General features: G+C 38.1%; 1 protein-coding gene and 1 pseudogene across 4 annotated transcripts in view; one reads left to right on the forward strand and one right to left on the reverse strand.

Moving 5' to 3' along the window:
- MRTFB (myocardin related transcription factor B) overlaps positions 1-22,980 on the reverse strand; it is a 195,783-nt gene that overhangs the window by 50,864 nt on the left and 121,939 nt on the right. For all 4 annotated transcript variants that reach the window (XM_025370716.1, XM_025370712.1, XM_025370713.1 and 1 more), the window contains 3 exons: positions 5,932-5,997; positions 3,819-3,874; positions 2,587-2,662 (listed from right to left, as the gene is read on the reverse strand). In XM_025370716.1, coding sequence (XP_025226501.1) covers positions 2,587-2,662; positions 3,819-3,874; positions 5,932-5,997 — 198 coding nt within the window. The remainder of the gene's footprint in view (positions 1-2,586; positions 2,663-3,818; positions 3,875-5,931; positions 5,998-22,980) is intronic.
- Positions 11,820-11,863, forward strand: LOC112614859 (annotated as a pseudogene).

The raw sequence follows: 22,980 nt of genomic DNA on the forward strand, positions 1-22,980 counted from the left end.
GCCCGTCTCGGCCTCCCAAAGTGCTGCGATTACAGGCTTGAGCCACCGCGCCCGGCCCATTTCTTGGAAACTTAAATGCTTTGGAAAGATTTGATAAAGGTGAGTCATTAAAAAAATCATTGTCAAATTCATTTGGGCAATTAACAACTGTAAGAAATTTGAGAAAAAGGTTGCGAAATCTGGGATTTTAAAGCTCAGATTGATGTGAACTCCATTTATTAAAGTCTTACCCAAAGAGAAGGCCCTAGCACAATGTTGGAATATTGGTAAATAAATGTAGACATCTACAGGTTAAAATGTGTGTCCATCTCATTTTTATCATTTTCCCATACAACCAACTGTGGCCCCAATCTTCTGAGATAACACTTGTAACCATACAAGATGATCGCTGGGGAGAATCAGAACATAAGAATCACTCTCAGGTTGATATTTCAATGCTTCTGGTTAAGATCTAGGTAGGACAGACTTCTGTCTTTCTCCTCTCTTACATTACCACCACCTAAGTGATAGCAATATGTATGGAAAGAAAATATTCTCAAGTAAGTAAAGCCTGGAATTTTGGTATGTTTCTGTTGCTGGTCTTATTACCTCTATCCCCATGACTGAGGCTGAAGTTTAGCTGCTGAGCTTCAGGAAGTAATTAAGACCTTTGCCTGCCAAATATCCAATCCAATCAAAATTGGGTTAATGTTAAAATACAGTTGGGAGTGGTGGTGGTTTTAAGATACTTTAAAAAATAAAATGACATTCTTTCTTATTTCAAAAATCGCAACTTAAGGACAGATGTCCTAAAAACATCACTTATGGTTCATTCATAAATACAGTTAGATTTTTAAATGGTGGGTAGTCGTAAAAAAAAAAAAAGATTTCTTTTGAGAGTTAAATGTATTTTCCTTGATTTTAATTATATTAATAAAGCTTGTTACAGTTAGAAGACAAATTGAAACAGATAGCATTGTTACTACAAAAATGTCCCTTATAGGTCAAGATGTTTTCAGGCAAAGAAGCAACCACTTACTTGGCTACTTACCAGTAAACTTGCTTCTTTGAAGATTCACTTATCCCTGACTAGTAGCTGCTCTACCCTACTACTGGAGTTCTGGAAAAGCCTTTTTAGTCCAGCGGACTTCTGAGAACACAACCCAAAGTAGAGAAAGGGACATACCTCTCACCTCCTGCCCCTGGAATGAGGAGGACAGCCATATAATCAAAGATTCTTTACAACAGAAAAGCCCCTACTTGGAGTCGCAGAGACCACCTGGATGCTTGGAAGTTCTTTACCACATCCTTAATTTTGAGTTTTTTCTGTATCATAGCAGTCTGTTTACTCCCCACAGAGCTCTTCTCACAATCTGTAATTCACTTGTTTTGCTTGCTTGTTAGCAAAACTAGACTGCAAGCTCCGTGAAGTCAGGCATCCATCTGTCTCGCTCACTTGTTGGGTCTCTGGAGTCTAGCACACTGGCCAATGAAGGAACACCTCTAATCATGGTAGCCATATCACCTCCTGAAGATTTCATTTCTGGACATGTCTGACCTTTAAGATATTATTTCTTATGTTGAGCTACAATCTAATACTTGGTAGTATCGACCTAACTTAATACTAACTCTAATCCTATCATTAGGCCCAGAGAACAAACCTCCCTTCTACCTGACAATTGTCTCTCAATGTCTGAGAAGTTTTCAGACTGTTTCCGTATCTTCTCAATACTTAACAGACCCAAGGCTACCAAAGAATCAAGCTCCTAGTCTTAATAAATTCGTTGGAGAAGCAAAACAATGAAAGAAAATGTAACTTGGGAGTTGATGGTGGAGGTATAAGCTTTCGAGAATGCTTTGCCTTTAGAGAGAAAAACATCCTGGCCTGACCCATGTGTTAACCAAAGATGCAACGAAACTGTTCTTACTAGCCTCGTAAGTGATGAAGCTAGATGACTGAGATCATTTGGCGGAGGTGGGTGGGAGGTGCTAATGGTCAGCTCAAGGTGGCTTGTTGTGGGTAAGTGGCAACAAAGAGAAAATGTTTGGTGTGGAACTGTCCTTACCAGCCTCGTACGTGATGAGGTTAGACGACTGAGATCATTTGGCGGAGGTGGGTGGGAGGTGCTAATGGTCAGCTCAAGGTGGCTTGTTGTGGGTAAGTGGCAATAAAGAGAAAACGTTGGGTATGGAACTGTACCACGTAGACACAGACAAGGTCCAACTAGTTGAAAACCTAGGGTTAGACTTGGGCTATTGCATTCTTTAGGACTTAAAAACTGGATATATGTTCCTCACTGGACATATATCCACTTTAGATGGGGTCCTCTAGACACTAATTTTTTTAATGGAACTGTATGGTAGAGGCATCTGTGGTACCAGCTGGTGTGGAAGTGTTAGTCTGTTAATTGGTTATGTGAAGAATCAAACCTTCCCTGTGTACCTAACATAATGTTTTAGCTTTGGGTCTTCATGTTGCTATCCAGTTTGGAGGAAGTAAGGCTGTGGGGTAAAAAGTTATTCAAATGGGAATAAACAGAAATGGTGGAATTCTCACTTCTTTTTTTTGAAAAAATACAGCAAATTAAGAAGAAATAAATCCTTTACCTTCTAAAATGTGCATCCTGACAAGTTCAGAACGATCTGGTCGACTGCGAATCTTGTGTTTCAAAAAGTTTTCGGTCTTTAAAAAGAAAAAAAGTCTTACCATAAATTATTTAATATTTATTGTGGTTTTAAATGTTGTTTAAGGTACTCTATTTAAATAAACAATACCCTTATGGTCAGGTGTTTGAGAGGAAGAGTAGAAATTAGCACTTAGAAAAACTATTATCCAACACACGATTTAAAGTGTAGCCTTCAAAATTGTACAGGGACTTGAAGAGTATGTTGGTACAAACTAAGCACTTTATAAACTTTTAAAACTTATCAACACTGAAAGGTCATGTTTTGAAGATAATTTTTTAAAGATAATTTTTTAATAAACATAGGATTTAAATCACTTAAATATCTAAAATCAGTAAAGTCTATACTTCAGGTCCAGTAAAAATCCACCTAGATAACAAATTTCCTAAAAGTCTTAATGTATTTTCTTTGGTAAGTTCATATCCTTGATCAGATTTTCTTAATTAGAAATGTATTCAAGTCTTAAGGAAGAAAGCCTTCATATAGGTTTTATAAGACTATAAGAGATCATTATTGCATTCTAGAAAAATTCTTAAGAAAATTTTGGAATATGTTTATTTTCATGTTGCATGATAGAAATTTCCCCCAAAACAAACAAAATGAATGAATATTCATAATGGCATTTTTAAAGAAAAATTCTAACAATTATCATGTGCAAGTATGATGGTGCCATCTTAAAGAATAAAGCAGAGTTGAATGTAGCAATGTTTTCTGATTTAGCCATATTCCCCTACCGTTGGTCAAATGTACTGGTAACAGAGACCCAGTAGGGAAATCACCTAAGGATCTGGTGTCAGCACATCCTTGGCTGTCTCTCTGCAGTGGTAACAAATGACAGAATTACCCCCTCTTATGCCTCTAAAAACTGTTGTTATGCTCTGAGAGCAAGAAAGCGAAGAAGTATGATTTGTCATTTTTGTACAAAACTAGTAACTGGTTTTAAAAGAACAAAATTTGAATGTCATGTATTTTCTACAAACCTCCAGATCAAACTGTCCCAGAGTAAATATTCTCTATGCCATGTATCCTGAAAATACACTATATTTTTCTCTATTGACATGTTTAGGAGTAAGACTGCTACTTGTACACAGGTATTTTAGAACAGAGGGAGAGAAGGAGAGAGAAGTAGAACATTTTAAAGTGAAATGTCTTACTCTGGCTCGTTCCAAGCTTTTTATCTGTTCATGGAATGCCGCTGGGCTCTTCAAAGCTGTCAGAAAAGAAATGGGTTCCACAGTATAAATGGAGTTCATACTTCAATCCAATGTTATAGTATATCATGTTGACAAACCTATTATTAATAGATCACATCTACAGTTCCATTAATTTACTAGTTCCATTAGGAGACCCATACAATTTGAAATCTTAAATGTTACAAGATAAAAATTATGTATTTCACAAATAAAGTAGACATTTAAAACACAGTTGTATACAAAATGACAATGCAAATATCAGCTCAGACCAGTTTTGACTACTCATAGCAAATCTCCATTGCCAAGGGGACTGTCTGATGACTCCTTGATGAGTCTTTGCTCTTAATGGTCATATAAGCTATAGAAAAAGTCCGTATGTCCTTGGGAGTGATGTAACCTTGAACATCACACTGCACTTTGTGTCCAACAGATTTGCGGTATCATTTATTTAGAGCCCGTAACGGGCTCTGTGCTTAACCAAGGCTATGTTGCTGTTGGTCCCTGCAATAACCTTGCAAGGCAGGTATAAGCCCCAGGACAGGTGAAAGGCCCAAAGAGGTTAAGCGAATTCTTGAGGCCATACAACCAGATGGTGGTCAAAGTGGTATTTAAATCTAGAATTCTGAATTTGAAAGGTTCATGCTCTTTCTACCACACCACAGGGCAACTCACTGTAAAGACACAGTGACTCCTTAATATGCTAACTGATGGTAAATCAAATATTCTGGAATCCCAGTGTGAGGGTAAGCAGTGCTTACCAAAACATCACCTACAACAGTATTCTATCAATTATCTTTGCAAAATCTTGTCTGTGTATGTCCACCATTGCCTGGTAACACCCTGCACTTATAAGCATGGGCAGTCAGATGAATGGATGGGATAGAGGACCGGGATTCCTTGGGCTGTCACCTCCAAGACTTGACCAATCAGCTCTTACAGCATTATTTTCAGCTCTGGCACATGAAGCACCACAGAGACTCCCAGGAGCCCAGTCCAGTCAGGTTTGGCTGAGGACCAGCCCCCAAAAGCAGATTAGAGCTGGCCTAGCAATGGTGTCTTAAATATCCTAATTTGATCCTTTTTGATTGATTGGTTCATAGTCAGGAATGTGGTGGTGGAGAAATCTGGCAGATTATCAAAGCACCTTTTGACTATCACAACGCTAGATTTAAAATATTTAGATTCACGATTAATAGTAGTACAGGAAAAAAAAGGTTTTACTGGGAAAAATACATACTAAAGAGAAAAATCATTCCATATCACAAACCAAGAAAACAGTTTATCAGAGCCGTGATTCAGAAGACTGGAAAGCATAAATTAATTTTGTAATTTCTTTCTAGTGTTTTGAAACTGAGTAAGTTACCTCTTGGAAAGGTCAATTTTTACACAAAATCCAGATACACAATCCTAACGGCCTACACAAAACGGCCATTCCTCCCCACTAAAATATAAAACCACCTCCAAACTTGGTGACTAAAGGTAAAGAAAACAACTAGAACAAACATTCTAAAATTAATCAACTCTCAAAAATTTCTGAAAGGAACAAACCCTAGGGATACTAGGGAAATATCTGTACTTGAGCCAAAAATATGAATTACAAATGGAATGTTTATCAGTCCTGTAACTGAGATACATTTAATTACTATATATAGATCATAGCATAGCACTAAATATAATTAATTGGAATTAAATAAGTCTAAGTAAAAGTTATAAATTAATTTTATGTTTTTTGGCAAGTCTAATGAATTTCAAATCCGTTAGTATAGTGATTACTTTAGTCATTTCAAAACTAAAACAAATATTAAAGTTTAAAGAAAGAATGAATGTTAGCCTAATTACAGTGTAAAAGTGTTCTCTGTGTAATATAAAATTCAAGTCCCTCTTTTAAACTGCATCTGGTTTTTAAAATGTATTCTAAATGATTCACTTAGGTGCCTGATTTTTCCTTGGAAATTCATTTGGTAATTGTTGATTAAATGGATACAACTGAAAGCAGAGCAAGATGCAGGCTCTTCTTGGACACGCCCTTCATGTTCTGTCACGTTAGGGATGGCAGTGATGGTATAAATCTTACGTGGCATGATGCCCTGGTCCACTAGTTGTTCTCTCGTCCTCCTTTGTTGCAGCCTCAGCTGGAGCACTGTGAAAAGGAAATAATCACCATTAGAGTTTATTGGCAACTGTGGGATCCAATTTATGTGATTCCAGAGGAGATGCAGTTAAGCTTTATCAAGCATCTTCTATTTCACAATTAAACAAGAAGGATATTACCTGGCACCACGTAAGTTGTAAAAGGGAAATTATTTTGTAATTTCTGCCTGTTTAGTGAACACTAAAGTTTACACAGCATAAATGTTTTGTTTAGTTTATCCTAGTTTGATGACCAAAGCTATGTATTTGTTGTTTAAAACATTCATAGTACTCAAGAAAACAAACAAAAATAGTTGGTTTATACATTAAGACTTGCTAATAAATCTAATTCATAGAAATAAGAGACGTGAAATTCTTTGACACATCTTAGTTTTTTTTAAAAAGCAAATTAATAGCAAAAATTTATTTTAAGGAAAGACTGACTGTAAACAGCTTTAAGGAGGGCTGCTTGTGTAATAAAAATTGGACCTATGAGATATTCCTAATGATCCAAAGGGAAATTTCTAAATTAGGAATTTAAAGTTTAGTAATCTTTGCACAAACATAATACCATATCTCATTCTATAAGTTCTAGGAAAGTCACAAATCAATTGACACCTTATTATTTTAATGAAAGTAAATTATTAGAACTGGCAGAGAACAAGATACACATTATGAAATGCAGACACCCAGTTTGCCAAATTTAATAAAAAATTAATTTTTTCTAGTTTTCTCAAGCAGATTCCTTTTATAAGCATCTACATATTTTTATGTAGAAAATGAGACTATTTCAAAATAAGGGGAATACAGGAGGTGACTCTGAAAAATATTTTTCTTGCTTTGCTTTACATTCAAACCAAGTTTCCATTGTGATTTTAAGTTGCCACTTTGATTTTTGTTTCAAACCATGCATGAAAACCAAGATTAAAATGATTAAGAGTCTGCTTAAGGGTTGTCAATATGCTTTAAAAAATTACTTATGTGCCTTTCTTAAATGGTGGGAAGAGAAGACAGAATTTTCTAGTGAGTGGTGATGGCTGGAATGAGAGGCTCAAATGCAGTGCACATGGTGTCTCCTCCTTAAAATAAAACCCTGAGGCCTGCAAACGCAGGCAAGTGGCCTCATCCCTTGTTTTTCAGTTGGTCTTGTGCTGACTGCAGAGCAGAGCACAGTCTTAGGTAAAGTTCAGAAAGAATCTAAGTTGTCATATGGGTTTTAAAAATATTTTATCATTGTTTGATATGAATGTCATCATCTATCAGATACAGAAATAGGTTTGGGTTTTTGTTTGGTTTGGGGCCAAAGGATCACAAAGCTTCACTGATACCTATTTAGAACTGAAGCAACTGACAAGATTCTGCTACACAAAGCAAAATAAATAAAATTTCTTTAAAAAAGATACGCACATTCCTGACATTAAGATGTTCTGTGATACTCTGTATCAATTGTGCTCAATCAGAAAGATCTTTTTCCTAAGTTGATTGAGGATAGTATGTTCCCACTGTACTTTACTAGGAACAAAATAACCAAGAAGCTGACCTGTGCATCGTACAGCACCCAAAGACTTGTGTACTTTAACATTCTTCTAGGAATGCTAAAGTAAATACTTGTCTGTGTTTAAGATAATCATATTCAAGAAGCAGAATCTCAAGAAAAAGACAACTGAGAGGAGAAAAGGGTTAGAACAGTTCTCCAGTTCAAAGGTTGATACTTCTGGAACATGGGGGTCCATGTCTGTTGGAGAACCTCTAGCAGGAAAATCTTTCCTTTCTCCCAAGGGAATCCTCAAAAGAGTAAAAAAGAAAGAATAATGAAAACATCAATGGCCCCCTTTTTGGTTTAAAACAAAAACCAAACAAAGCACACATTTGTGAGACAAATCTATCAGACACAATACGTTTTTTGGGTGAATGACATCTTTGAATGATGCATACATCTGCAACAACTTGATTTGCAAACCAACACTCTGATGACAACAGCTGGTTAGTCTTGGAAGCATCTCTTGATTGTACATTGGTCATTTCAGGTGCCTTCATTTACCAGGACAGCAATCCTGCCACCTGTATCATCTATGACCAGAAATCACACTTTCATGCTAACATGGAAAAAGGTACCTGCTATCAGGAGGGTAACACACAACATGGATGCATGTCACTCACATCTGTTTCTACTTCTAATACTTCTGACACCAGATGTGTGGGTTTTTTCCCTCATACCAACCAATTCTCCAACTCTGGATACCCAACTGGGTGTCCAATGATTCAATTCTGACACTAGGTACCTGGAGTTAGTGTCAGATCCTACAAGTTAAAGGGCTCTATCCCCAGAGACTGCCCTCACTTCGGATGCCAACTGTTAGTCCAAACCACTCAGACTTTTGACCAGTGAATTATAAAGTTGGGAGGTTCCTATAATCCCCTCCCCAGGTTTGATAATTTGCTAGAACAGCTCACAGAACTCAGGAAGGCACTTTATCCATTATTAGTAGTTTATTATAAAGGATACAACTCAGACACAGCCAAATGGAAGAGACACATAGGGCATGATATGGGAGAAGTGGCACAGAGCTCCCAGGCCCTCTCTAGGTACACCACCTTTCCTCTGGCCATGCCTTGGTCTTTCTGGTGATCAGCCCCTATCTGGAAGCTACCTAAAGGCTTTCAACTACCTGTCATCTCAGTAGCATACAAAAACCACTCTCATCACTCTAGAGAGTCCAAGGATCTTAGAAAGAAGCTCTCTGTCAAGAACTAGGGACTAAGACCAAATGTATAACAAATGATGCTCCTATTACTCAGGACATTTAGAAGAACTTTAGGAGTTCTGTGCCAGGAACCCGAGACAAAGAACACATATACATTTCTAATTATATTCACAATATCGTAGACACCAACCACCAATTATTAAAATCAAAGAACAAACAAAAAATCTGTGTTTTCTATGTGGCCAAATAAGCAACCAAACAACCGTACTTATACTGCTTGAAGGTAGGAGAATAATTTCCCCAATTAATGCTCTCATCATTGCCTATATAACTTTCCCAAGAAGCAAGAACCTCCCAATACAAGTATTATTCAAAGGAGCTGTGGCCATCAGCCTCCCCCAGGCACATTCATTTATTTAGAGCATATCTGTTAGGTGTCTGGGTACTGTATGGGGTACAAATCCGTGGGAAAGAGCAGCAGCAGTAGCTGTAAACGGATCTTTTTTAAGCGACGTTAGGAAGAACATGAATGGGAGGGGAGGCAGAATTGCAAGTAACTAGCCATTCTGTTAAGTATGTTATTACTCAGTTTTTTTTTTTTTTTTTTTTTTTAGCTTTTATCTGCACCCATAGGTGGACAGTACTGGACATATTATATTGAATATGAGGCACTATGCCCTAGCAAGAGCTCAGGTACATTGCTACTTTGGGTTAGTATTAAAACACAATTATACTTTGGGAGGCCGGGACGAGACGGGCAGATCACTTGAGGTCCGGAGTTTGAGACCAGCCTGGCCAAAATGGTGAAACCCGTCTCTACTGAAAATACAAAAACTAGCCAGGCAAGGTGGCAGGTGCCTGTAATCCCAGCTACTCAGGAGGCTGAGGCAGAAGAATCATTTGAACCCAGTGAGCTGAGATTGTGCCATTGCACTCCAGCCTGGGCAACAGAGCGATACTCTGTCTCAAAACAGAAACACACAATTATAGTATTATTTGTTGATGTCAGCTAAAACCAGTTATTCACAACTGACACATGTTATTCTGAGAGCAACTACTACTTATAAAAAGTACCAATCATATAGGTATAGACTCATAATTTTAGCAGATATCAAACTTGCTTTCAGAATTTCTGTTCATCAAATTAGTAACAAAATTAACGTATAAGTCACAGCAGATATCTGCACCCTAGACGGAGACCATCCAAGGCCAGGAAGAACATGGCTTGAATGATACAGACAGCTTAACTGTCATGCCACACAGAAGTTAGGCAGAATGTACTGGTGCTTATCCAGAACTGAGGAAGGGGTAAGGGACTCTGAAAACAGAGGACCAGACTCTTTTAATGATCAGAGAGGCATTTACGGTTGTGGGATCAGGAATGCTTTATCAAGTTTTCCTGGGATCTTCATGGATTAAGCCTGGAGACCTTCTTCCTCCCTTTTCAGCCTCCATGCTCACCCTCCATGTTTGTATCTGCATGGAGGGAAAAAAGGCTTAGACCACTGAATGTCACTCAGCCTTGCACAGTTGTCTGACACACTGTGCTTGTGTTGACAAGATTTCATATCTGTAGCTGCAACCAAAGACTAGACACTGGCCTGGTACTGCTTTCCTGCGGCAGAGGCAGTCTGGCAATGGCCTCATGTGTCAAAACTGAATCCAAGAGCATTCTCTCCTGGTGACTTGTTGAGTGGATGAACCGTACTCTTGGGTTGACATCATAGCCTCCATCCTCTTAGTAAGTTGAGTAACATTCAGTATCTTCCATGGCCATCTTGCAAATAGTAGCATGCAAGAAAAGGATACACGTACAAACTATAGAATCCTCAGGGGAATAAATAGTTCAAAACACTGAGTGTGTACATCCTTTCAGAAACAAAGGACATAAGTAATAACGAGAAATAGACTTCACGTTACAATTGCTCACCTTTGAACATTTTCAAAGAATATTAATTTTGAAAAAGGTAAAGGCTAAACAATCCAACACATGGTCCTAAGAAATCCTGAAGTTTAGAATCATGGTTTAAAACAGGGTATAAACCTGTTTCATTTTATCAGAAAGGGGGGGCAGATATAAAACAGCATATCTCATATAGGTAGCACTGTATTCTCTGGGCAAAACATTAACCCCAAATTGAGAATTCTACAGTAGTTGTATATTTCCAGATGACAAAACTCACAAGAGGCAGGCAAAGCACCTTCATGGATGGAGGGAGATGAGGTTATACATCCATTTACTTCTGTACATATCCCATCTTTCCTAACTAGCCTGGGTCCCAGGAATTTTTATTAAAAAAATCTTTTCACACATGATAAGAGCCAAATATGTCCATTACACAAAATATGGAAATAGAAAACAGTAGGATAAAAAACTAGAAAATCACCGATAATATCATCCAGAGACACACAACTAGAGTTACCACATATTTCCTGTCTTTTCTCTTAGCATAAATGTTGATTCTCTGCTTCTACATACTCCAATCACTCTGTAACTACAATGATAAATATTATTTTAGTGGCTACATAAAATATTCTGTTAGGTGGATATGGCATAGTTTACTAAATAGTCCCTGCTTATCACTTAGGTTGTTTCCAGTTTTTTAACTATAAAAAATGCTGTGGTGGAATTTTTGTGTAGAAATTCCTCATTTCAGTTATTCCCTTAATTTGAATTCTTAAAAGGAAGACTATTCCAATATAATCTATATAAAGCATGATCATAAGTAATGAGACTAATTTCCTCATGTATTAACTGTCATCTTTTGCAATTATAGTAGACATCTGTGAACATGGATACAGATGGCTATTTCATTTAGAGAAAAAAATTTAATTACTGAATTATGATCTTTTATCTCTTAGGGCTAACATTTACAGTTTCCTGTTACATTTCAATAAGGAGAAAAGGGCGTATAATTTTGACATTTTTACTTAATCCTTATTCCTTATCACAACACATAAAAACAATATTATGTCAATAGAGGTGCTGTGAATTTGCTCTACTTTTATGCAAGAAAAGTAAAAATTTGATTTTAATCCCAATTCCAAAAAAATGAAAGGTAGCTTATCCAATGATATACTGAAATGTCATTCCCAGCAATATGGTAGTTTAGATATACAGTATCTTAAGTGTTACAGCTCTTTTAGAATTTGTCTAGCAGGTTTTCCATAAAAAAAAAAGTATCTTCTTTTAGTTCCTTTCCCCTGCTTCTTAAATGGTTCAGAGTGCTTTTGAACAAAATTTTAAGATTCGTTTCCAATATAAAAAAGCTGTAAGGCCAAACTCGGTGGTTCATGCCTGTAATCCCAGTGTTTTGGGAGGCTGAAGAGGGAGGATGGCTCGAGACCAGGAGTTTGAGAACAGCCTGGGCAAACATAGTGAGACACTGTCTCTACCAAAAAATAAATAAATAAATAAATAAATAAAAATAAAAAAATTAGCTGGCATGGTAGCACACACCCATAGTCCCAGCTACTTGGGAGGCTCTGAGGTAGGAGGATCACTTGAGCCCAGGAGTTCGAGGCTACACAGTGAGCTATGATTGTACCACTGCACTCAAGCCTGGGCAATAGAGCAAGAACTCTTGTCTCAGACACACACACACACAAAACAAAATCTTTAAAATACAATAACTTCTTCTGATACTTATAAACCTAATTCAAAAATTTCACATGCTTTTGAACCAAGATATGTCTTTTCTCTTTTGATTCCATAAGTAGAATGTTGAATTTTTTTTTTTTTTTTTAAACAGAGTCTTCCTCTGTCGCCCAGGCTGGAGTGCAGTGGTGAGATCTCGACTCACTGCAACCTCTGCCTCCCGGGTTCAAGTGATTCTTGTGCCTCAGCTTCCTGAGTAGCTGGGATTACAGGTGTATACCACCATGCCCGGCTAATTTGTTGTATTTTTAGTAGATGGGGTTTTGCTATGTTGACCAGGCTGGTCTCAAACTCCTGGCCTCAAGTGTTCCATACGCCTTGGCCTCCCAAAGTGTGAAATGTTTTCTTAATACGATGTAATTAAAGTGTCTTTTCCCCTTAAAGGAAACAACACATTGTATGCAGCATATTAATAACAAAGAGCAGCTTAGTTTGAGTTGAGCAAGCCGAAGCAAAGCATGGCTCTGGCCCTGAGTTTTCAGTGGGACATCGAGGATTGCATGTTACCAAAACAAAGCAGAAATGACACTTTCTGGGAAGCATAATGGCAGGCAGCCATGGTCTTGGAAATTCTTTATGAATAGCTGGATTTCAGTTATGGGGTATGAAGGAGGGTGGGAAAGGGGAGAGGGGACAGGTGATGAGCCACTATCTGTGAGTTAGAGAGAAGCTCCAAAGTATATTACTTAATTACAGGACAATGGACAGAACAAACTTCAGGATCATGAGGAGTAAAAAAAAAAAAAAAACAACACCTGAGCAGTCAAGTGAGGGTTAGAAGAACCATCTCTGAAGATGGAAAACTAAAGAATACTCTAGAATTGACTATGTATTGACTGTGAAGTCAGTACTAGGTAATAAACAGATTCTAGTTTCAGTTGTTTATTTTTCAACCAGATGCCAGGGTAGTTAAGAGAATGAAGTGGTTGGACTTTGGCAAACATTTATTATGCATTGTTTAAACAGTATTAAGTGAAGGCCTGATCCTGTAAAAACAAGACAGTTTAGAAAAGCCAACTTCCTCATATCTTTTGAGCTTGGATACAGGAGGGATTAATTGGATTCCATTCAATAGTTGTTTCAGTGTTTCATCAGATAGCAGTGTAGTGGCCAAATGTAGAATTGCACTTGTTTAATCAGCTAAGGACTTGAAAACAATTATACTGAAAGGGCAAAAGACTGATGAACTACTTTTCCTGTCTCTTAAAAATAAATGTTTAAAATGGTGGTGGCTATTACTAATTATTACCACTACTGTTACATTAGACGCTTGGTGAAAATAATACTTTTTTCTCCAAATATAAAACCATAAGGCTTAAAAAATTTTAGTTCCACAAAGATCCACACACTTATAGTTCTCTGTTGTGAATAGTTTATTTTGCAGTCAAAGGGGAGAAAGTCAAATCATGAAGGGTCTCCTTCTGAGCCCGGGACTCAAACAGAACACGATGTGTACTGCTAGTATCTTCATTTAAGAATCCCTGTTTTATAATACATTTTACTTTTATTTGTTAAAATAAAGTATATATGCACATAAAAGAGATTTTAAAAAGCAAAGTTAAAGTTAATCCATCCTACTTCAGACCTCCAGTCCTTCTCCGCAGAGGTAACCGCTGTTAGATTTCTATGGCTCCAGAAGATGTTTTGTGAATTGTCCACCAATGTTATATATAAAATGTGCAAAGGAAGTGTATGTGTCAGATAATACTATTTATATAGTTTGGTAATTTGCTCAAAGAATATCATGGAATCCAGCTCTTTCTTAAAGGCTGTATCTAACATATGGATGTATTATTTATATACGTAAGGTACCAGATTTTTTGCTATTACAAATAATGGTATAATGAATATCCTCATTCATTGTGAGGGCATCCTTTGATGATATACCAATACATTAAATTTCTAATGATGGAACACACACTTAAAATTTTGATAGGGTCACTTTGCCTTCCAAATGGTTGTGCCAATCTGTAGTCCCATCTACAAGATAGTACCTTTTTATTTTTCCCCTTCCCCACAATGTATAACATTAAGTTTTAAGGTAAATTTAAATTCGGAAGCAAAGATTACCTCCTCTCACCTAAGGGTACTGGTGATATTATGTCAAATAATATAAATAACTAATAAGCAGTGAAGAACTAAGATATAAAAACAATTAGTGAGGACAATGGGGCTGGGTTTCTGACTCAATGGGAAATATTTACTGTGGTTGTCAAAAGCTCAGGGTAAGCTTTCTCTTGAAACCAAACATTTATTTCTAAATTTCACAGAATTTTCCGATGTTCCAGGATAGAAACTTTGAGCACAGGACTTATTTTTTTCTTCAACTCCATCATGGCTGAGAGATGTATAGATTTGAGACACATTTAGAATAAAATCAACAGTGGATGGTAAGGGAGTGGATAGTGGGTTTGAAGGAGGAGGAGGTCACAAAGATGACCCTGGGTTTCAGGCTTAAGCACCTGGGTAGAGCACTTACTGAGATAAGGAATGCATGCTGGCTATTAGGAAGCGCAGTCTTGGGCATGTTTGAATAGCAAGTGGAGATGTCAAAATGGCAGTTGGCTACATGGGTCTGGATTTCAGAAGGTCTTGGCAGAGACTGGAATTTGGAAGTTGTTGCTTATGTAGTGTTTGAAGCCACAGGAGTTTGCTGAGGCAGAGAATATAAATAGAGAGGAAAAGAAAGCCCGGGGCTGAGCACTTAAGAAAGCCAACAAATAGAAGCCAGTTACAGGTCAGATAGGGAAGGAAGATCCAACAAAGAGGAAGGCAGAGGAAGCTGCCTAAAAAGGTGGAGGAACCAGGAGGGTGTGTGTGAATTTTTAAAGGAGGCATGATCAAGTGTGTCAACTGCTGCTGTTTTAATCCCTGGAGGAGCTACTTTTGTGAAGTGACGGATGTAAGTCAGGCTGGAGGAGGTCAGGGGTGAACGAGAGGCAAGAGTGTGAGTGCACCAAGTGTAAACATGCTTTCAAGATGATGCCCAGGAAGAGCAAGGGAGAAAGTGAAAACTTGAGGGTGTGACACTAAGTTGGAAAATACTTGAGCAAGTTTATAATTGATGAAGAGCAAGAGAGAGGGAAGGGGAGAAGAAAGAAATGAGAATGAATACAAATGAGAGAATGAACAAGAGCGTAAGAAATAGCAGGTTTCTTGAAGGCAGCAGGAAGGGGACAGATGTACAAAGATATCCTTTATTAAGAGACACTTCCTCTATCGTAACAGGAGGGCAATGAGGATTGGCTACTGCTGCAGGAAGCTTTATAGCTTTGGTCTGGGACATCTAGGGAGTTCCCAGATGATGGCTTTTAACTTTTCAGAGAAGTTGAAAGAAAGGTCATCTGTTCCAAGTGAGATGGGCAAAGGGAAAGTTAATTTTGAGGCCAGTGAAGGAGGTCTGGAATAATCATGGTAGACTGTGAAGAGAAAGTCAAAAAGAGAAACATGGTTATGCATTACCGAATGCTCCAACTAGTAAAGGCAACAGCCAGGGGGAGAGAAATCAGGAAACTGCTCAGCAAGTTATTCACTGGCTCTAAATGGTATCATTTTTATCAGAGGAAAATACCACAAGGTACATAATTAGAACATTTAGCAGTTCTTTCTAAAGTCTTTCCTAAAGAAGTTCTTTTCTAAATTGAATATAATTTGAGTTTATAACAATTGCAGCCCAGCAATTCTACTCCTAGGTGAAATAAGAATTGGAAACAAGTACTCAAACAAGTACATGTACACACATGTCCATAGCAACTCTATTCACAATAGCCAAGAGGCAGAAACTGCCCAAATGTTATCAACAGATGAATGGATAAACAAATTGTGGCATATCCATACAATGGAATATGATTCAGTCATAAAAAGAAATTAAATACTCATACTACAGTGTGGATGAAACTGAAAAACATTACAAGGAAAAAAAAGCCAGATATAAAAGCTCACATATTGTATGAGTCCCCATTTACATGAACTATCCAGAATTGGTAAATTCAGAGACAGAGTGCAGATTGGTGGTTGCCAGGGACTGGGGGGAAGGGAGCATGAGAGCAACTGCTTAATCGCTAATTTTATGTTATGTGAATTTCACTTCAACAATTAAAAAAAAGAAACAGTTAGCAGAACAGACATTATGAAACTAATTTCTCAATAATCACATCTCTTATTTCCTACCCACCCCTGGCTGGCCCGTCTCACCACCATAATTCCATTAACCACTGATAATGATTTCATCTTTTAACAATTTGGTAACTACAATAACTACATTATATATTCCCCATCACACTGCACTCCAAATATCTATATTTTGCCTCTATTTGCCCTACTAGACCTCATCCTTACATTTCTAGCACCTTCCACAATGCTTACCATATATATAAGTTTTAATAAACCTGTTTTACTCAAGTTTGCATGGTATACTTAGAGCATATAACTGAGTTGCTACTTTCTAAGAAAACAGAATACAATGTCACATTTAAGAATAAATTACCAAAATAATTTTCTATGGGCAAGTGATTTTCATGGGGGCAAAACCAACACTGTTTGACTTCACTGTGGGGATCTGGAGTTTGGGGTTACTTTTGAATTGCTGATGATGGTAGGAACGAAGACAAAATGTAATTATGTTGTTCTGAAGGGTAAAAGACTAAAAAGGAGAGGCTATGAGCAAAAAAGTAAAGAAGGGCATGAAAAAGTGGTAGATTTCTCCACTTAGAATTAACGCGAAATTCAAGCTGCACTTAGAATTAATACGAAATTCAAGCTGCATTAAAGAAGAGAAAGCACTGGCCGGGCGCAATGGCTCACGCCTACAATCCCAGCACTTTGGGAGGCTGAGGCAGGTGGATCACTTGAGGTCAGGAGTTCGAGACCAGTCTGGCCAATATGGTGAAACCGCTATTAAAAATACAAAAATCAGCCAGGCGTGGTGGCACATGCTTGTAATCCCAGCTACTTGGGATGCTGAGGTGGAGGTGGGGTGGGGATCGCTTGAACCCGGGAGGCGGAGGTTGTAGTGAGCGGAGATCACGGCACTGCACTCCAGTCTAGGCAACAGAGTGAGACTCCATCTCAAAAAAAAAAAAAAAAAAAAAGAAAAAAACAAAAAAGAGAAAGCACTAACGTACTCTCATGGATGATAAAAAGTAGTAACTGAATATCACAAATTTTGGGTTATATTTCAAGGGTGCTAATTTGCCAATTATAAAATAGGTGCTTATTCAAAGAATTTAAAAAAGTGGAATGCAAACAGGCCAGAAATAAAATGGTGGTTTGTTCTGTAAAAGCTGTGCTAGCTGCACTGAGTAAGCAAACTTCCACCAGCACTTCCTGTCTGAAACAAAAGCAGAGCTCCACAGTGTGCACATAAATATCAACCCCAGACACTACAAAGAGCAAACAGCATTTTCATCAGGAATTTTGATATTATGACTATTTTCGGATGAAAAAGGGAGCAACAACATCAAGTTAACTGAAAAACTATTCAAATTAGTGTTTGAAAAAAGTTAGGCTCTAGACCAAGTGGTAATACTGCCTTTGATTTCAACACAAGAAAGTCTACTGCATTCTTATTAAGTACACAGAATTGGAAAAGGAGAGGAAGTGGCAGGTGGTATAGACCTGGGAATTCTAAACCACCATCCCTTGCCTGTAAGGAAGTCCCACAATCTAGAATGTAGCATCTATCTTCCCTTAGAAATTAAAGAGCAAAATTAAAGTAAAAACTAAAATGCTAACAGGACCGCCATTATTCCAGACTAATACACTTCAAGTTTCCTACAATAATCTGCAGCATGAGGTCAGGAAGACAATGTTTCAACACTCAGCTTTGGAAATTTACAGGAGCTTTGATAACTCTCTGGTTGGCTGCTGCTTCTGTTGCCATGGAAACAGACTGCTAAAAATGGGGCATGTTTCTTTAAACTCATCATACCTTCACACAAATTCCTTTCTCCTTTTTGTCAAAAGTTGGAATGAATTTAAAGTATGCTTCTCGTGATATGACAGTATGATGTCAAGCCAGGGGCCTGGTACAGAATGGCAGAGATAACATTAGCCTGCGACAGATATACATAAAGATATTACAAATATTTGCATTTAAAAATCTCATTTGGCTAAAAAGTAGTAGAAATAAAGTCCACAGTAGGATAAATGTTAAGTATAACACGAATAACAGGCGCTTCAAAAGCAAAATCATCCACTTAATTGTCTGATCACCAACAATGCAGAGGTTAAAACAATACTTGATTTTTCAAACAATTCATTTTTAACCTATAAGATCATGTTGGTTCTATCCTTAAAGTTCTAAATTCCTTATCTATATGGTTCCCAAAGAAGATAATGTTTATTTTTCTTATTTTTGGGGCAATAAAAAATTCTACACTCCACCATGGTTTAGAATTTCAGTGTGCAGCTATAGGTAGAGCTAGTACTGTAAGTTAAAGCTCTGCTTCTAAATCCATCTATAATGGAAAAATGTACATTGTACAGAATGTTCTCACGTTTCTTAATACAAATTCGTAAGGTGGGCCCTCTGAATAAAAGAACAATTAACAACGAAACAGGGAAACAGTGGAATGTTGTTTACCTCCAATTTTTCCCAGAATAGTAAGCACACACTACTCTGTTGACGTCAGATGATCCAGACTCAGTATCTTGGTTTTTCTTGCCATTTTGTGGATTCAGGAATGGGGCTGATACAAACACACACTCAAATATATTTACATATACACATTTGTAGATATACCTGTGTATATATATACACACACGTGCAATTTGCCTAGCAAAACATAAGGACAACTAAGAACTGCCGTAACGTGTGTGTTATCCTAATATCATAGCAACTGTGTGAGATGCTCCAGACAATGATGGACCAAGCAGCTATGCGCAGCATGGAGGATTGCCACATTATCCCTTACCATGCACAAGAGTCAATTGTTTTGGTATTAGAATGTCATGTTTCATGACATGTTTCAATGTCAGTAGTATGTGGTGAAAAGTTCTGATGTTTGGATGTTTTTGGTGTTTAAACTCCAAGATAGACAGTCTCCTTGCTCTACTGTTTAGATTCAAATAAACGAGAAAAAGGGCAACTCTAGCAGATGATCATGCATGCTAGAATGCAGAGACTGGACACTTGCACCTCCTCAGAAATCGTATTCAGTTGGGAAATCGCCAGCCTGTGTACATTCACCTGCTTCAGCAGCCTAGAAATTGGTTTTACTTTGCCCCTCACTGGAAACGATGGCCAAGTGGGTCAAACTGAGCTTTAATGTGGGCTCGTTGCTTGTCAGACTCCATCCTGGAAGCTTTATAGCTATCACCACATCTAATCCTCATAACAACCCTACATGGTGGTACCAATACTGAGTTTTACAGAGGAATTAAGCATTTATCCAAGATCACACAGCTAGTGAGAAGCAGAGCCAGAATTAAGGGGGAAAATTTAGTCTTTCCACAAGATAATTTTTCAAAAAAAAAAAAAAAAAAAAGCAAAGCATACAAAAAGAAATATTTCCTAATATGCTAATTAAGTTTTGGCCACTGTACCAACTAACCTCATCAGTGCTTTTGTTCACACTATCTCTATTTTATAAGAAATCTTGTACCTTAACATTCCAATAGAAAAATTCTCACATCAGTAAGAGTTCACTGGTGTTATAGACCGAACTGTATCCCTCTCAAATTCCTACATGGAAGCCCTAACCCCCAATGTGACTGCATTTGGTAAAACGGCTTTTCAGACGTAAAGTTAAATGAGGTCATGAGGTTGGGACCCTGATCTGACAGGGTTAGTGTCTTCATGAGAAGAGACACCAGAGAGCTCACCTTCCCTCTTCCTCTCCCTGCGCATGCACAGCAAGAAGGCTACAAGCCAGGAAGAGACCCACTACCATTAACTGGTCCTACCAGGCTTCCTAGCCTCAGAACTGTGAGAAAAGTGACTTCTGCTGTTTAAGCCGTGTAGTCCATGGTATTTGGTTATTGCAGTATAAGCTGACTAATACAACTGGGAAGACACAAAGAAATGTTGAGATTCTCTTTGCCATTCTGATGCCTGCTAAAAAATCCTGATAAAGCTATCTTTAGGAAACAATGGAAAACCCAGTGTTTCAAACTTATCTATGTTTTTTCCTGAAAGTTTTTAATAAATTAGAGTGGTGTTATGATAGTACAGATGCTCCTTCACTTACGATGGGTTTAAGTCGAAAACTGTAAGTCAAAATGCATTTAATACTTTGATAAACCCATCATAAAGTCAAAAATCCTAAGTTGAATCACTGTAAGCAGGGACTATATCACCTTAATGAGGTGAGACTGACATGATGAAATAGTAATCAAGGCCTATCCTGATGCTGAATGTAGGTTTTAAAACGGTTTTAATGGTAATTTTCATGTGCTTTTTTCCTTTAGGTGATGGAATCAGGATAACCACAGCAGCCCTAGGAACACTTTCCTGATTATTCTATCCCAGGAAATAAACATCCTCCTGTGAAACAATATTTACCAAGTGAGCAGCAGATGTCATGGGCCGGCAGGTGCAAGCACAGTGGTGAACAAAATAGACTTAGCGCCATCCTCATAGATCTTACAGTCTAGAGGGGGAGAGGGATATTGAATAAAATAGTGATAGATACATACAAAGACTACAAAGATCTAAGTTAGTTTGAGGAGGGAGCAGTGGTACTGAAGGGCCTCTGTGAGAAGGCAGCATCTGAAGTGAAACTGAAAGGGTGAGCTGCAAGTGCTCAGGCCAGGGGCTGGGGAGGGGAGGCATTCTAGAGAGAAGAGAGATGAGGGAGAGGGAGTCCAGCGGCTTCTGGAAACATAGGCAGGGTCTTTTACCCCATGAATTTTTTATTTTATCCCAAGTACAATAGAAATCAATTACAAGATGTGAGCCAGTGACACAACGGAATAGGATTACATGATCATTCTTTTTTTTTGAGACAGGGTCTCACTCTTGCGCAGGTTGGAGTGCAGTGATGCTCCAACCATTGTATTATGACCATTGTAATATGATGATCACTCCTGACATTGGTGGAGGATGAAGGAATGAAAGGGGCCAGAATGTGTGTAGGGGGAGGGAAAGCCAGCGAGGCTGCGCTCTTTCTGCTGGAGTAAAGATGCCCGTAAATATGTGATCTGAGTAAAGGGGACCTGGACAGGGCTGTTGGCCGTGGTGATACAGTGCTGTGGACAGATGAATCATTTCTGAGGTAGAATTGGCAGCTTTGGCGGCAGGACTTGGTGACAGGTTCTGAGGAGGTCAAGGAAGGTGTCAAGAATTGCTCCCAACTAGGTTCCTGGCAGGAGCCACTGGGTGGACAGAGGTGCTGTTTATTGAGATGGGGAACCCTGGAAGAATGTTTGGTGGGAGGGAATAAAAGGCACACTGGAAACATCAGGGAGGCAGATGGCTGTGCAGGTCTGCAGCACAAGAGAGGCCCAGCCCCCAATCTGTAATGCTTGCTCATTTGGACCAAAGTGTATACAGTTTTTTTCTGTTACCTCATGAATGTGTTTGTGTTTTAACTTCTATTATCATTTAGTTTCTCACTGTTTAGGCTATCAGCTCCCTGGATGCAGGGGCTTACAGAAGTTTAACATAACCGGCATTGTGCTTTGTGAAAGCACTCAAACTTTGCTAAATAAAATTATTTCTAATAAAAAATTACACAACTTCATCTCAACAGTATGCACCTTTTAAAAATATTGAATAGTATCTGTGAAGAGAGATCTTTCACTTTTTCTTTCCTGTTGTATAAGAACCGTATCTCGTATCTTTTCAAATTTACTTTTTGATACAGAGGTCTTGTTCTGTCGCCCAGGCTGGAGTGCAGTGGCGTGATCACAGCTCACTGCAGCCTCAAACTCTTGGGTTCAAGGGATTACTGCATCTCAGCTTCCTAAGTAGGTAAGCCCACAGGCATGAGCCACTACACCTGGCTAATTTTTTTTTTTTTTTTGTAGAGTCGGAGTTTTGCTATGTTGCCCAGGCTGGTCTTAAACTCCTGGGCTCAGGTGATCCTCCTGCCTCAGACTCCCAAAAGTGCTGGGATTATAGGTGTGAGCCACCATGCCTTACTCTTTTAAAAAACATTTAGTGGCAACTCACTTGTACAACACTTGCAATTAGTAGAATGTTGGCGGAAAATAAAGAAGGCATTCCAAAAGAAATCAAAATAGATGTTGCAAAATTCATGTGCTTATAACACCTTCTATACGTTTTAACCATTTATTTTAATTGTTTATTTTATTTTTGAAGATGATTAGAAGCAGCAATCAGAAAAGGAAGAGCAGCCCGAAGTGGCAGATGATTAAAAATCAAACAACAAATAACCATTTGAGTAATCTAGTAATGATCCAGCAATCATTCTGTACATGGACAACAATCTTACATACCTTAACAGTGCCTTCGGTGCACCATGGCATTACATTTGGGGTGAGCCATTAATTTATAATGGAACTATAAATTACATCTGAAGGTGATAATTCCAATTATTATATTCTGTTTAAGAAGGCAGAGGGGGTATAATATTCTTTAAATACTTATGCATAATAATAATGTGTCTATGAGATGCAGGACATTGGGGGATGAGGGGGAAAAATAGGCCAGACAAGAATTCTTTCC

The sequence above is a fragment of the Theropithecus gelada genome, chromosome 20 (genome assembly GCF_003255815.1).
Source record: "Theropithecus gelada isolate Dixy chromosome 20, Tgel_1.0, whole genome shotgun sequence".
NCBI lineage: Eukaryota > Metazoa > Chordata > Mammalia > Primates > Cercopithecidae > Theropithecus > Theropithecus gelada.